Source organism: Dendropsophus ebraccatus, chromosome 9 (genome assembly GCF_027789765.1).
Source record: "Dendropsophus ebraccatus isolate aDenEbr1 chromosome 9, aDenEbr1.pat, whole genome shotgun sequence".
In the NCBI taxonomy this organism is placed as follows: Eukaryota; Metazoa; Chordata; class Amphibia; order Anura; family Hylidae; genus Dendropsophus; species Dendropsophus ebraccatus.
Window position 1 is genome coordinate 104,482,888 of NC_091462.1, and position 14,403 is coordinate 104,497,290.

The 14,403-nt window shown below is 42.6% G+C and overlaps 1 protein-coding gene across 1 annotated transcript in view; it reads right to left on the reverse strand.

Annotated features, from left to right (window-relative positions):
• The window catches only part of MAPK8IP3 (mitogen-activated protein kinase 8 interacting protein 3), a 55,205-nt gene that overhangs the window by 12,155 nt on the left and 28,647 nt on the right, over window positions 1-14,403 (reverse strand). The window contains exons 11-26 of the mRNA XM_069984166.1: window positions 14,199-14,256; window positions 11,965-12,117; window positions 11,819-11,873; window positions 11,334-11,482; window positions 11,029-11,085; window positions 10,239-10,409; window positions 7,005-7,131; window positions 6,416-6,511; window positions 6,167-6,325; window positions 4,320-4,485; window positions 4,040-4,225; window positions 3,251-3,434; window positions 2,404-2,523; window positions 2,234-2,314; window positions 998-1,065; window positions 496-644 (exon numbers count right to left, since the gene is read on the reverse strand). Of these exons, the coding sequence (XP_069840267.1) occupies window positions 496-644; window positions 998-1,065; window positions 2,234-2,314; window positions 2,404-2,523; window positions 3,251-3,434; window positions 4,040-4,225; window positions 4,320-4,485; window positions 6,167-6,325; window positions 6,416-6,511; window positions 7,005-7,131; window positions 10,239-10,409; window positions 11,029-11,085; window positions 11,334-11,482; window positions 11,819-11,873; window positions 11,965-12,117; window positions 14,199-14,256 (1,979 nt within the window). The remainder of the gene's footprint in view (window positions 1-495; window positions 645-997; window positions 1,066-2,233; window positions 2,315-2,403; window positions 2,524-3,250; window positions 3,435-4,039; window positions 4,226-4,319; window positions 4,486-6,166; window positions 6,326-6,415; window positions 6,512-7,004; window positions 7,132-10,238; window positions 10,410-11,028; window positions 11,086-11,333; window positions 11,483-11,818; window positions 11,874-11,964; window positions 12,118-14,198; window positions 14,257-14,403) is intronic.

Below are 14,403 nucleotides of genomic sequence, written 5' to 3' on the forward strand. Positions count from 1 at the left end.
TAAGGTGAAAAAAGGTAGTGGTTTATTACAAAAATGTGCAAAAACACAAGATGCGAAAGATGCATCTTGTGTTTTTGCACATTTTTGTAATAAACCACTACCTTTTTTCACCTTATGCTGGAGTGCTTTGGATTTTCGTGTGATAGATAGATAGATAGATAGATAGATAGATAGATAGATAGATAGATAGATAGATAGATAGATAGATAGATAGGAGAGAGAGATAGATAGATAGATAGATAGATAGATAGATAGATAGATAGATAGATAGATAGATAGATAGATAGGGGAGATAGATAGATAGATAGATAGATAGATAGATAGATAGATAGATAGATAGATAGGAGATAGACAGACAGGTAGGTAGATAGATAGATAGATAGATAGATAGAAGATAGATAGATAGGAGATAGGTAGATAGATAGATAGATAGATAGATAGGAGATAGATAGGTAGGTATGTAGATAGATAGATAGATAGATAGATCCCACTAACCGGTATTTGCATGGTTTTAGGCTGAATCACATAGATTTTGTTCTTGTAGCCGCACCATACTCGGTCATATACGACTGCCATACAGCGGATGGAGTGATGCGTATGCCCAAGGTCCATTAAGTAATAATTACTGAGGTCCCACTGTTTGTCTTATCAAGAGAAAATAAAAACAGTTTAATAGCACATATGGACTACAGTGTTCTAAAATTATAATAACCAAGTTCACATTAGAGAAGTTGTCACAACACTGCAGGATTCCATATTTAGGGGTCATGGACAACAGGGGGAGGTGGTCTCAGGACCCCCTCTAACAAAGAAGTCCAGGCTCAGACCAGGAAGCAGCTGGGGACTGGGAACCAGAGCAGAGGACAGCGGACCCCAGCGCTGGAGCCAAGGAGGTAGGTGCATGTTATGTTATGTGTGAGTCTCCACTAAACACAACTCTACCATATCTAAAAGTGGGGTTATCTGATGATAGGTAAAAAGCTGAAAGGTACCATACCTTCTCCTCGGTGGAAGATGGCCAGTGTCCCATCTGCTAGGGCTACTAGAACCCGTCCTTTCACATGCCTGGGAGTTTCAAGAAGGATAGAGCATTTATAATAGAGGTTAATACTGAAGCTTCAAGCAGTGTTGTATAGAAAGAAAACTGCTAAATAATATTACCATGAAGTGTCTCTATACTACTATTATATGAGACTTCTATACATTACTATATAGTGACAAATAAAGGGCCCTATAGAGATCCCATATAACTGTACAACCTAATGAACAGATTTATGTGTCACATAGTGTGGTGCCCAAATAATAAAAATGCTACATATGGTCCAAATAATGATGCCATATACCACCCAAATAATACCATCATACTCATCCTAATAATGCCAGGAAGAGGCTACATGATGATGCCTTTCATCTCCATAGAACAGTGCTATTGACGTAAAACTATACAGTTCTATACAATTATATAAGTACTGTATATGTTGTGGAGAACTACCACCGTGAAGAACAACTAATGTGAAGAACTACCACCATAGAGAACTACTACCATAAAGAAATACCACCCTGAAGAACAAGCACCGCGAAGAACTACTACCGCAGAGAACTACTAATGTGAAGAACTAGCACCGTGGAGAACTACCACCATGAAGAAATTGTGAAGAACCACCATAAAGAACTAGCACTGTGAGGAACTAGAACAGTGAAGAACTACCACCATAAAGAACTAGCACTGTGAGGAACTAGAACAGTGAATAACTACCACCATAAAGAACTAGCACTGTGAGGAACTAGAACAGTGAAGAACTACCACCATAAAGAACTAGCACTGTGAGGAACTAGAACAGTGAAGAACTACCACCATAAAGAACTAGCGCTGTGAGGAACTAGAACAGTGAAGAACCACCATAAAGAACTAGCACTGTGAGGAACTAGAACAGTGAAGAACTACCACCATAAAGAACTAGCACTGTGAGGAACTAGAACAGTAAAGAACCACCATAAAGAACTAGCACTGTGAGGAACTAGAACAGTGAAGAACTAGCTCTGTGAAGAACTACCACCATAAAAAACTAGCACCATGAAGAACTAGCACTGTGGAGAACTACCAATGTAAAGAACTACCATCATGGAGAACTAGTACCGTGAAGAAATGTAAAGCAGGATCAGTTTCCTCTTTTCCCCATAACCCCGCCCTGTCCATACCACTCATGCAGTGTTGTCTATGTTGTATACTTACACAATACTCAGCACCGAGTCCTTCAGCTTTATGGAGTGCAGACATTTTTTCCAGTTGGAGACGGCAGAGTGGACGTACAACCTGAGGTATAAGGAACTCAGAACTGTCAGGGTCTATTACATGGCTATGTCATACACTGCAGGTATCAGCCCAGGGGCTCGGATACATACCAGCCATTCTGTGCTCCCAGCCACATTGTTGGTGCCGCACTACTGCCAGCAGGGATCTCATTGCTCGGCTCCGTCTCTGGCTGCGTCGTGTTCCCTTCAGGCTTTAGGTGGCCATTTTCACTAGGATTGGGTTAAAATGTTGCAATATTAGGCTGAGATTTTGCAAAATTATCTTTTCTTGCATTGTACAGTGATTTATATCCTGCTCCTTTTATAGAGCTAACATATTGTGTAACAGCATACAGAGATGTCCCATTATAGGACCTACATACCTGTGATACCAGACTATATCTATTATCAGGAAAACTACCCATTTACAGACAAATCAGAGCTGGTTTCTTTGTAATTTGTAATTTACTTCCATTAAAAAAATCTCCAGTCTTCCAGTACTTATCATCTGCTGTATGTCCTGCAGGAAGTAGGGTATTCTTTCCAGTCTGATACAGTGCTTTCTGCTGCCACCTCTGTACACGTCAGGAACTGTCCAGAGCAGTAGCAAATCCCTGGAGATTTTTTTAATAGAAGTCAATTACAAATCACTGGTACTGGATGACAATGGATGATGTAATGACATGCAGTACTCGGGGTGAAACCAAAAATGTACACATCCTTGAATAAAAGGAAAAAATGGCAGCACCTCTATGCCTCTGTTCACATTGCAGGTTGCATGCTGCATGTGGCTTACGTACAGACAAAAAAAAAAAAAAAACAGAAAGTGCAACAGCAACCTACAGGTGCAAGTGCTTACCGTTATATACTCCCCCCGGTGTACACACGATAAAAACCTGCTCTGTAGATGTTAAAAAATGAGGATCTTAGCAAACTATTTGATCACATCCTTGAATACCTGCACAGTCGGCCATTTGCTACGGGGGCAGGGTCCGTGAATACATGTTCTGTTAGGGGTCCAGGTCGAACCTGTGCTGGTTCTGCTTCGCTGATTGAGGATTCTGGTACTTCTAGAGCTTCTGTGGCTTCCTCGGCTGATTGATGCTGGGTCAGTTTGCCATTGCTTACCGTGGAGACCTCCCCTGTTAAGAAAGATCACACATCTAATGGCTATATGGCATGCTTCCTAACCATCCTCTTTTTACCAGAATTGTCTATAGTCAACACCATGGGAAGCTAAGGAGCTTAAAGGGGTAGTTCACAAAAAAAATTCTTTCAGATCAACTAATGCCAGAAAGTGCCAGAGATTTGTAACTTATGTCTATTAAAAATCCCAAGTCTGCCAGTACTTATCAGCTTCTGTATGTCCTGCAGGAAGTGATGTATTCCTTCTAGGCTGAAACAGTGCTAATTGCTGCCACCTGTGTCCATGTCAGGAACTCTCAGGAGTAGTAGCAATTTCCCATAGAAAACCTCTCCTGTTCTGGACATTTCCTGACATGGACAGAGGTGGCAGAAGAGAGCACTGTGTCAGACTGGAAAGAATACACCACTTCCTGCAGGACATACAGCAGCTGATAAGTACTGGATGACTGAAGATTTTTAAATAGAAGTTAATTACAAATCTGTATAACTTTCTAGCACCAGTTGATTTGAAAAAATTTTGTTTTGGTGAACTACCCCTTTAATGCGTACTGAGTTACTATTGAGTGCTATGTATTAACTTTATGCAGCAAGCAACACAAACCTTGATTCTTGTCCAATACTGGAGTATCACCACGGGAGGAGCAGTTACTGCGAGGCACATTGCATCTGGTGGCACACCCTACAATGGTGATTCCTGCCAGGACTCCGTCAGTACCAGCGGCGTCCTCTGTATTAGCATCTCCCTCCAGGAATATCTCACCTGGTGGGTAGTCGCTATCGCAGGCAGCTACAGGACACAGAGAAGTACAACATATGGTAATATATACCGTCACAGCCTGAACCAAGGAAAAAGATCAGGTGAGTATAGGCCATTGTCCTACCAGGGATACTGGAGATGCATAATACATGGGCATTGCAAACTGTGAACTGGTCCACCAGGGTGCCAGGCTGGTTGGCATCTATAATCACAACCTTGCTTGTTGATAGAGTGCTGGTTAGTATCCATACACGACTGGAGGTGGCATCTGCTTCATAGAGCTCCTTGGTCTGCAGATAGGGAGGAAGGAGATAACATTAGAAGCAGCACTGGAATATATACTGTATATGTGGGTGGCCCTGGCATCTATAAAGCTGGCCATACACTTCTAACTATCTCTCCTGACTATACAGAGAATGTAATGGTCATGAACTGATCCTATAAAGCAGGAATAGGGAACCTTCGGCCTTCCAGCTGTTGCAAAACTACAATTCTCTAAAGCTTTGGCTGTCCAGGCATGAAGGGTGGAGGGTGGAAGGTTCCCCATTCCTGGTATAAATGATGATACTGTACACATGTGGGGTGCTGGATCTTTGTCTTATGCATCTGTAAGGCCCCTTTTACACGCCCTGAAGAAATCCAGGTAAATTTCCGGACCCATAGGGTTCTACTGGGCACGGATGCTCTTCAGGATGTTTCCTGAAGGGTGTCCATGCTGGAAAATAGCTCTGAAAAATATTTGTCTGGAATTCCGTCAAGGACACCCCATAGAACCTTATAGGGGAATTCTGAACTCCAGACAGCTCCAGATGCACATCCAGACTCCCGGATGCATTGCATGGCAGCCTGGGCCAGCGGTAGCACCCAGACAAAAAACGCTGGGCATTTACACTGGCCCCTTTAATTGTACGTGATCCTTACCAGGAGTGCATACAGTTAAGAAGTCTGGCAAACTCTATTATTAAAGTAATGTATTGCCCCCCCCCCCCCCCCCAAAGTTATACAAATCACCAATGTACACTTATTACAGGAAATGCTTATAAAGTGCTTTTTTCCCTGCACTTACTACTGCATCAAGGCTTCACTTCCTGGATAACATGGTGATGTCACTTCCTGGATAACATGGTGATGTCACTTCCTGGATAACATGGTGATGTCACTTCCTGGATAACATGGTGATGTCACTTCTTGGATAACATGGTGATGTCACTTCCTGGATAACATGGTGATTTCACTTCCTGGATAACATGGTGATGTCACTTCCTGGATAACATGGTGATGTCACTTCCTGGATAACATGGTGATTTCACTTCCTGGATAACATGGTGATGTCACTTCCTGGATAACATGGTGATGTCACTTCCTGGATAACATGGTGATGTCACAACCCGACTCCCAGAGCTGTGCGGGCTGTGGCTGCTGGAGAGGATGATGGCAGGGGGACACTGAGGGACACAGGGTACTGGAGGGACACTGAGAATCCCTCTGCCATCATCCTCTCCAGCAGCCACAGCCCGAACAGCTCTGGGAGTCGGGTCGTGACATCACCATGTTATCCAGGAAGTGACATCACCACGTTATCCAGGAAGTGACATCACTATGTTATCCAAGAAGTGACATCACCATGTTATCCAAGAAGTGAAGCCTTGATGCAGTAGTAAGTGCAGGGTAAAAAGCCCTTTATAAGCATTTCCCATATTAAGTGTATATTGGTGATTTGTATAGCTTAATAAAGCTTTTCGCTAAACTTCTCCTTTAAATGAGATGCTTTGATTGACCAGGCGGGGGCCAGAGTGTCAATCACTCTCGTGGTCGGAGGCAACATTAAACCTCCGGCCACAAGAAGACTCTACCTCCCCCCCTTCCCCTATTGTTGCGGTTCGTGAGTGACGTCACTCATGCACACACAGAACCAGAAGAGCAAAGGAAGATTACATTACTCAATTTACCACTATATACAGTTGAACTCACCTTCTTCTTCTCTGGTGAGGTGTGGGTGCTCTTGCTCTCTCCTTCCGTTTCCCGGTCAGACGTTAATGGGTCTCGTCCAGGCGCTGGTTTCACGCCTGGTACAGTTTCCTCCTCGAATGGCTTCCACCCTGTTAAATCGACTCCGGCTGCGCACCACAACTGCAAAGAAGGCGGCAACATAGCTCAGTCATCATTTCAGTACACGCATCGGCGGAGTCATTGAGGTCCCAGACGCTACAATGGTGGTACCTTCATGGTGGGGTCTTTCTCTACAAGAGGTCTGCAGTACACGGGCACAGGCACATTCTTCATCCGGTTGTCCTCCTGACCTCCATTTGGACTCAGCTTATTAAACAACATATAAAATAGTTCTGTAAAAACGCTTGCTTATGGTAATCATGACTTCAATTGGTTTCAATGGCGTTGGCTTAAATTATTGGTTTTTCCCATTACCTACAAGCCGTAACTCTGAACTACTTATCCCACTGGTTTACATTTAGGGTTCATGGACGTTGGGAGTGGGGTCCCTCCTTAGTGCCCCTCTCTATTAGCCATAGAAGAGAAGCACTGGAAATGGACAGAGGTGGCGGCAGAGAGCACAGTGCCAGACTGGAAAGAATACACTACTTCCTGCAGGACATACGGCAGCTGATAAGTACTGGAAGACTGGAGATTTTTTAAATAGAAGTAAATTACAAATCTGTATAACTTACTGACACCAGCTTATTTGAAAGAAAGACATTTTTGCTGAAGTACCTCTTTAAAATTGGTTCTGCGGCTTTATGTAGGCAATGAGTGTACTGACCACCAGGCTAAGAGCCCATCTAAAGTCACCAACCTGCTTGTACTTAGCAGGTAGGCTCCAGCCACAGGCTTGCAGGCGACCGTCATCATTACGCACGTGCTCCCGCACTTGGCGGTACTGCTCGCGTTTTTGCTCTCGGCGAGCTGTGGAGGTGCAGTCACTGAGGAGAGAAGCCACAGTGTTACTTCTCAATCTGGAAGGAGAGAGAAAAGGGAGAGAGGGTGCCCAGCGTCAGGGGAGAGCAGAAAGCAAAGCAGCAAGGGTTAACGGCAATGTATTAGTAAGATTACTGTATGATCAAGCAAAGCAGTCTGGAAATGATGGTGTAAAGGTGTATCCAGAAGAATCTGCTGTATGAGATAGTATGAGAGTATATACAGCCACTGTGTACTATGGATAGTATATACACAGCCACTGTGTACTATAGATAATATACACAGCCACTGTGTACTATGGATAGTATATACACAGCCATTGAGTGCTATGGATAATATACACAGCCACTGTGTACTATGGACACTAGTATACACAGTCATTGTGTACTATGGATAGTATACATAGCCATTGTGTACTATGGACAATATATATAGCCATTGTGTACTATGGACAGTATACACAGCCACTGTGTACTATGGATAGTATATAAACAGCCAATGTGTACTATGGATGGTATTTGCACAGCCACTGTGTACTATGGAGAATATATACAGCCACTGTGTACTATGGAGAATATATACAGCCACTGTGTACTATGGAGAGTATATACAGCCATTGTGTACTATGGAGAGTATATACACAGCCATTGTGTACTATGCAGAGTATATACACAGCCACTGTGTAGTATGGATAGTATACACAGCCATTGTGTACTACGGACAGTATACACAGCCACTGTGTATTATAGGTAACATATGCAGTGACTCTATACTATGAATATATTGTGCACTATAGACAGTACACATATTGTGTAATGCTGTGTTTTCCAGATAGCTCCACTCGGCAGAAGCAGAATGTATGAGCAATAGGCAAGCATCGGGGAGCAGATGCAGAGGTCATAGCGTCATCTAATTCAGCATGGTTACAGCTTACTACTTAAAGGGGAAGTCCTCTTTTATAAAGTAGAGCTCCACCTCCTATGAGACCTGATATAGTAACATATATAGTCAGGTTCAGTAATAATAGAGGACCCCATTGACGTATATTTGGGTCAGTGAAGATTTCCCCTATGTGGACAGCAAGAACAGCGCTGCATTCAGCGTCCAGTGTGATGGAAACCTTGACAGAAGCCTTATACATGAGTAAAGATGAGAACAAAGCCTTGGTTAGTGGTTAGAATGAAGGAAATGAACCAGGTGCGGGGTATTGTTAGAGCTCGGGAGGGAGGTGTAAAGGAACACGGCATCACAATGAATTAATAATCGTCTCTGATTGCTCAGTAAAACATTAATATGTCCGGAAAATATCACGTCTGGCATATCCTTTATCCGTTATTTTACTATGATAGTAATATCCCTTTAAATGTCTTGTGTGACATTAGAAAAAAGGTTCTGTATTTTCTGCATTAACAGCGCCACTCCTGTCTATAGGCTGTGTCTGGTACTGCAGCTCAATCCTAGTCATATGCATGTATACACTTCGATGATCTTTGGGACGAGAATAAAATCTTATACAATCTATTTAACTCCCATAATACTGGGTGGATGCAAAGGCTCTGGACCCCTTTATATTTAAAGTGTCACTGTCATATTTTTTATTTTTTTTGCAGAAATGAGTAGTACAGGCGATTTTAAGAAACTTTGTAGTTGGGTTTATTAGGTAAATATGCCATTATCTGCATTTAAGAAGACTTTCCCCAGCCCCCCCCCCCTCCTCCCTACTCTTTCTCACCTTCACTGCTCATTATCAGGAAATCTTGACTCTTTTACATCATTCGAGCACTGTCTGTTCTATGGAGAGGGGAGGGGGGAGGAGAGAGATTAGTGGCCAGCAGAGAGCAGAGAACAAAGGATTACACAGCGGGACCTGTGTGAAAGCCGGTATTCAGAAGTCAGAGAGGTCAGTGATGACTTCAGAGGAGATAGCCCGGTGATGTAGCTGTAAATTAACTCTTTGTTGTCCTGTTTTGGTGCCTCATCTCCCTCCACCCCTCCCCTCTCTATAGAGAACCATGAAGACAGGGGGGAGAGCTTCAAACTCCTTTTAAATGCATTTTTCGGCTAATAAACCCAATAACAAAGTTTCTTAAAATCGCCTGTACTTATGATTTCTGCAAAAAAAAAATTTAAACGACAGTAACACTTTCAAAATGAAAGAGAAAATTACATATTTTTGTCATTGAGGGGGTAGAGATGAGCAAACCTCGAGAACGCTCTGGTCCATCTGAACTTGATCATACAGCATGTGATTACCAGTGGCTGAAGAAGTTGGATGCAGCCCTAAGGCTGCCTGGAAAATATGGATACAACCATAAGCCATAGGCCGTATCCATGTTTTTCCTGACTTCTTAGGGCTGCATCCAACTTCTTCAGCCACCGGTAATCGCATGCTGTATGATAGAGTTCAGATGGACCAGAGCGTTCTCGAGGTTTGTTCGTCTCTAGTGAGGGGGCCCTAAATTTCAGGCAAAAAGTTGCAACAACAACAATAAGGACTGTCCCCTGAGATGCACAGCTATTTGACATGTTCAATGTGTTGTCCATGGTGCTGACCACAGAGCTGAAGCTGAACACAGATGTTTGTTTGTATAACTTCTGAACCACAAGAGATATTGCAAATCCGATCGCGGCATTCGATATCGGAAACAATTCTGGTCTTCTCTCATATGTAACTTCCCATCGAAAAAACTCGCCCTTTAACCAGCATGGTGGCTTTCAAGATGGCGGCCATGGTCCTAACATAGCCTAAAATCTAGGCCTCCTCACATATTCGTTATTTATAAATTATCCCATATAGGCCCCCTCACCCATTACATGCTGGTGTATTCAGATATGTCATTATCCCTTTTGTCTCAGAAATAATAGGGGGGCCCTGAGACTATTGACTCCCCCTGTATATGCGATTGTATCTGCACAAAGGGGAATCAGCATGGTAGAAAAGCCCACATGATGATATTCCCCAAGAAAAATATTATCCCTGCACCCTGGAGTGGGGCTTACATCGGGCCCTGGTCTATCGGGGGCCCCCTCACAGTCCTGGAGTCCTATAGGCATGGACCTATGCCAACACTGACCCATAGACATAATCTGAAAGTACTATAGATGGACTTACTCATCAGGGAAGAATTCGATTGTGCGCCCCCCGGTGGATATCTGACACATGGTGTGACTGCGGCGTTGGCTGAACCCGGCTGGGGTGGGTGACTTGTAGTGGATGTTGACAGGGGGGTACGTCCTCTTTGCAGGAGGTGGGCTGGAGGAAGAACTGAACAACCTGCTGAAGCTGAAATAGAAAGCAGAGAGAATACAGGGTTACTTATCATTCTAGGATTAGATGAGCTGCATTTTTATGGGTCTTCATTCATAGAAGGGGCATAGAATAACATGTACCCCCCCGCCACAACCACTCCAAAGTTTTATTACTTAAAGGAATTGTCCAATGAAAACTTGACTTCTCAATGATGAACGTTCTTGTCTATACATATGCACAACCTAAACAGGATCTGTGAATATATATACCACTGATCACATATAGACATGTCCCATCGGAGCCACAGAATAAGTGTTAGCAAATAAAATGTATAACCTTGAGGTTTCAGCCATATTTCTCTAGTTCACTGGGAGATCCCCTTTAAAGAAGCACTCTGGGTTGGTTTGTTTTTGACCATATAATGCATGCCCACCATCACCATTTTATATATATATATATATATATATATATATATATATATATATATATATATATATACCAGTAGCATCACTTGGTCGTGAAAGAGGGGGGGGGGGCCAAGTTGACCTCTCGCAGGCCCAGGAGACATTAGCTACGCCCCTGAACACAGCAATGGAGGTTCTGCGACAGGGACTCAGGAGACCCCTCCTAAATGACACACACTAATACTTACAATTGCCAGATGGTGGATTTCTTCTTCTCCTGGACGGATGGATGTTCCCGTGAGGCCCTGTAATGAGATAAGCAGCATTACTTGTCATGATGGAGATTTGCCTTCTCCTGATACTCTATATCCTCCATGTCAGTGGGTATGGTGACACTATATAGCATGTACAGAATGGAATAGACAAGGTTTAACCCAGAATTGTCCAACAATAAGGGATACTAATACAGAGTAACCAAGATGGCTGCTCAGGTAATATATACATATGGTAAACCTTTATTTCTTCAGTCATAGCTGGTGACTAGGATACTCGCCTGATCATCTCCGTCCACCTCACTGCCTCCTGCAGCTCCATCAGCCTCTCCTTGTATTGGTTTCTCTCCATAAGGACACGAGCCATCTCCACGCGTGTAAACCTCCTGCGTTGCGCAATTGGGATGTTATCTTGTAAGGGAGAGGAGCTCTGCCAAAAAAAAACTAAGATCATATATTTGCCTTCGATTGCATCAATACTGGAGCAGGGTAAAATATGTAGCCTTCTTTATTGTCTGGTACATTAGGAGAGAAGACATCTGCTCATATGACATAATTGCGCCATATAGTGCTATAATATTACTGCCATACCATGTCACATATCTACCACACACAGTGCTGACACTGCAACACCCAAACTGGGACATTATACATACAGTGCTATATGATGAACTAAACTTCCTATATACTACCCAAAGTGGAGGTAATGCCAGTAATCGTAATGGAAACCCTCTCTAATAGTGAATATTAATGCAGGTATACGCACCTCATCCACCTCTTCCTTAGGCTCTTGCATAGCGACAATTGCTTCAGATCTCACCCTTCATATGACCAAAAATAAATAAATGAATGATATTAATGGAAATTGTAGGTGAAGTAGATGTTATAATTCTTCACATTGATCCTTGTTACCGTTTAAGCTCCTCTTCCAGCTCTTTGACACGGGTCTCCATTTTGATCTTGGCCTGCTTCGTGGCCTCCAGCTCTCCCTTCAGGACCTCCTGTTCTCCTGATAGCTGATCCACCTTCGCTATTAAGTCATTCTTCACCACATTTAATGCATTCCTGAAATAGGACAGAATGGCGAATGAAGGATTGTATATAACTCTAGATAGATAGGAGATAGATAGATAGATAGATAGATAGATAGATATGGGATAGATAGATAGATAGATAGATAGATAGGAGATAGATAGATAGATAGATAGATAGATAGATAGATAGATAGATAGATAGATAGATAGATAGGAGATAGAAGATAGATAGATAGATAGATAGATAGATAGGAGATAGATAGATAGATAGATAGATAGATAGATAGATAGATAGATAGGAGATAGATAGGTAGATAGATAGAAGATAGATAGATAGATAGGAGATAGATAGATAGATAGATAGATAGATAGATAGATAGATAGATAGATAGGAGATAGATAGATAGATAGATAGGAGATAGATAGATAGATAGATAGATAGATAGATAGATAGATAGATAGGAGATAGATAGGTAGGTAGATAGATAGATAGATAGATAGGAGAGAGATATGTCATGTCCCACTACAGGTGGTTCTTCTTGTCTTAGGGTCCATTTACACAGAATGATTATCTGACAGATTATCTGCCAAAGATTTGAAGCCAAAGCCAGGAATGAATTTGAAAAGAGGAGAAATCTCAGGCTTTCCTTTATGACCTGATGTCTGTTTATAGTCTGTTTCTGGCTTTGGCTTCCAATCTTTGGCAGATAATCTGTCAGATATTCTTTCGGTATAAATGGACCCTTACACACACACCAGGTAAAATTAGATCACTTAGGTGCCACAGCTAGTGCAGTTAATTGCTGTGTCCTACTGCAGCCACTAGGTGTCTCACTCCCCCTGTGCACAGATGCACTTCGTGCCTGATTTAGCCTGTTTTTACACTCCCTCACACACACACACACACACACTTCCTATGTAGTTAATAGTAGTTGCGGTTTGGCTAGAGAATAGACAACACCTGTTTCTTAAGGGACTCACAACAGCAGTTATGCACTGCTAGACCTAGACTTGGGGTAACTGGATAAATAGGACGCACCCTTGCCTAGGCCGAGGATCTTCACTTCAGGACAGTCACCCCCTAAGAAGAGAGGAAGAGGGACTGATCCGCAGTAGAGCTCAGACTGCAAGTTAGCCACTCTCTAGTGACAACGCTCGACTACGTGGGAAAACTTTAACTAATTACCTCTACCTAAAGACAGAGGCCTGGGACTTGTACTACCTCACAGGACGGTCACTGATACTGTGCAGGCAAAAGGGGGTCAGATAACTCTTCAAGATATACACTTCACACACATCCAGGCACTAATACAGCACTAACTATCCGGCCCCTATCTACTACTTCTTCTTTACTCAACTCATACACTGTCTCTTCCTCAAGTTGCCTTTTGCGACATTGCCTCTATTGTTGCACAGGACCTAAAGCACTGTGATATTTTCTGTATCGCACTGAAGCTTTTAAGCATTGTTTAAGTGGGGCTCTCTGTCGCTGCACCTTGCACCTCACGCCAGTTCTAGCAAAGGTTCGGTGCCCATGTGTCCGGGGGTGGGTATCACTACTCCTGGCCACCGCCATAGGTTGCCCCCAAAACACCAGAGCACACTGGCTGGATCAACACCAGAATCCAGCACCCCAGGCCATGGCAGATAGATAGATAGATAGATAGATAGATAGATAGATAGATAGGAGATAGATAGATAGATAGATAGATAGATAGATAGATAGATAGATAGATAGATAGATAGGAGATAGATGATAGATAGGAGATAGATAGATAGATAGATAGATAGATAGATAGATAGATAGATAGATAGGAGATAGATAGATAGATAGATAGATAGATAGATAGATAGATAGGAGATAGATAGATAGATAGGAGATAGATAGATAGGAGATAGATAGATAGGAGATAGATAGATAGATAGGAGATAGATAAATAGATAGATAATAGATAGGAGATAGATAGATAGATAGATGGAAGATAGATAGGTAGGTAGATAGATAGATAGATAGATAGATAGATAGATAGATAGATAGATAGATAGATAGATAGATAGGACATGGTATAGAAGCATTTCCTGAAAAAGCAGAAATAAAATCTATCATCTTACTTTGTTTCGAGGAGTTGGGAGTTTTCTAGGAGGAGATTCCCCACTTCTTTCTCCATTCCTGTCAGAACAGCAGAAGATTGGGCATCATCCAGCACACACTGGTAAATACAGATAAGCCCCCGACCCCTTCTCCATGGTCTCCTTACTCTCTCTATCCATCTTACATTGCACATTTTACTAGGTTATAACACGAACAGTAACCAAC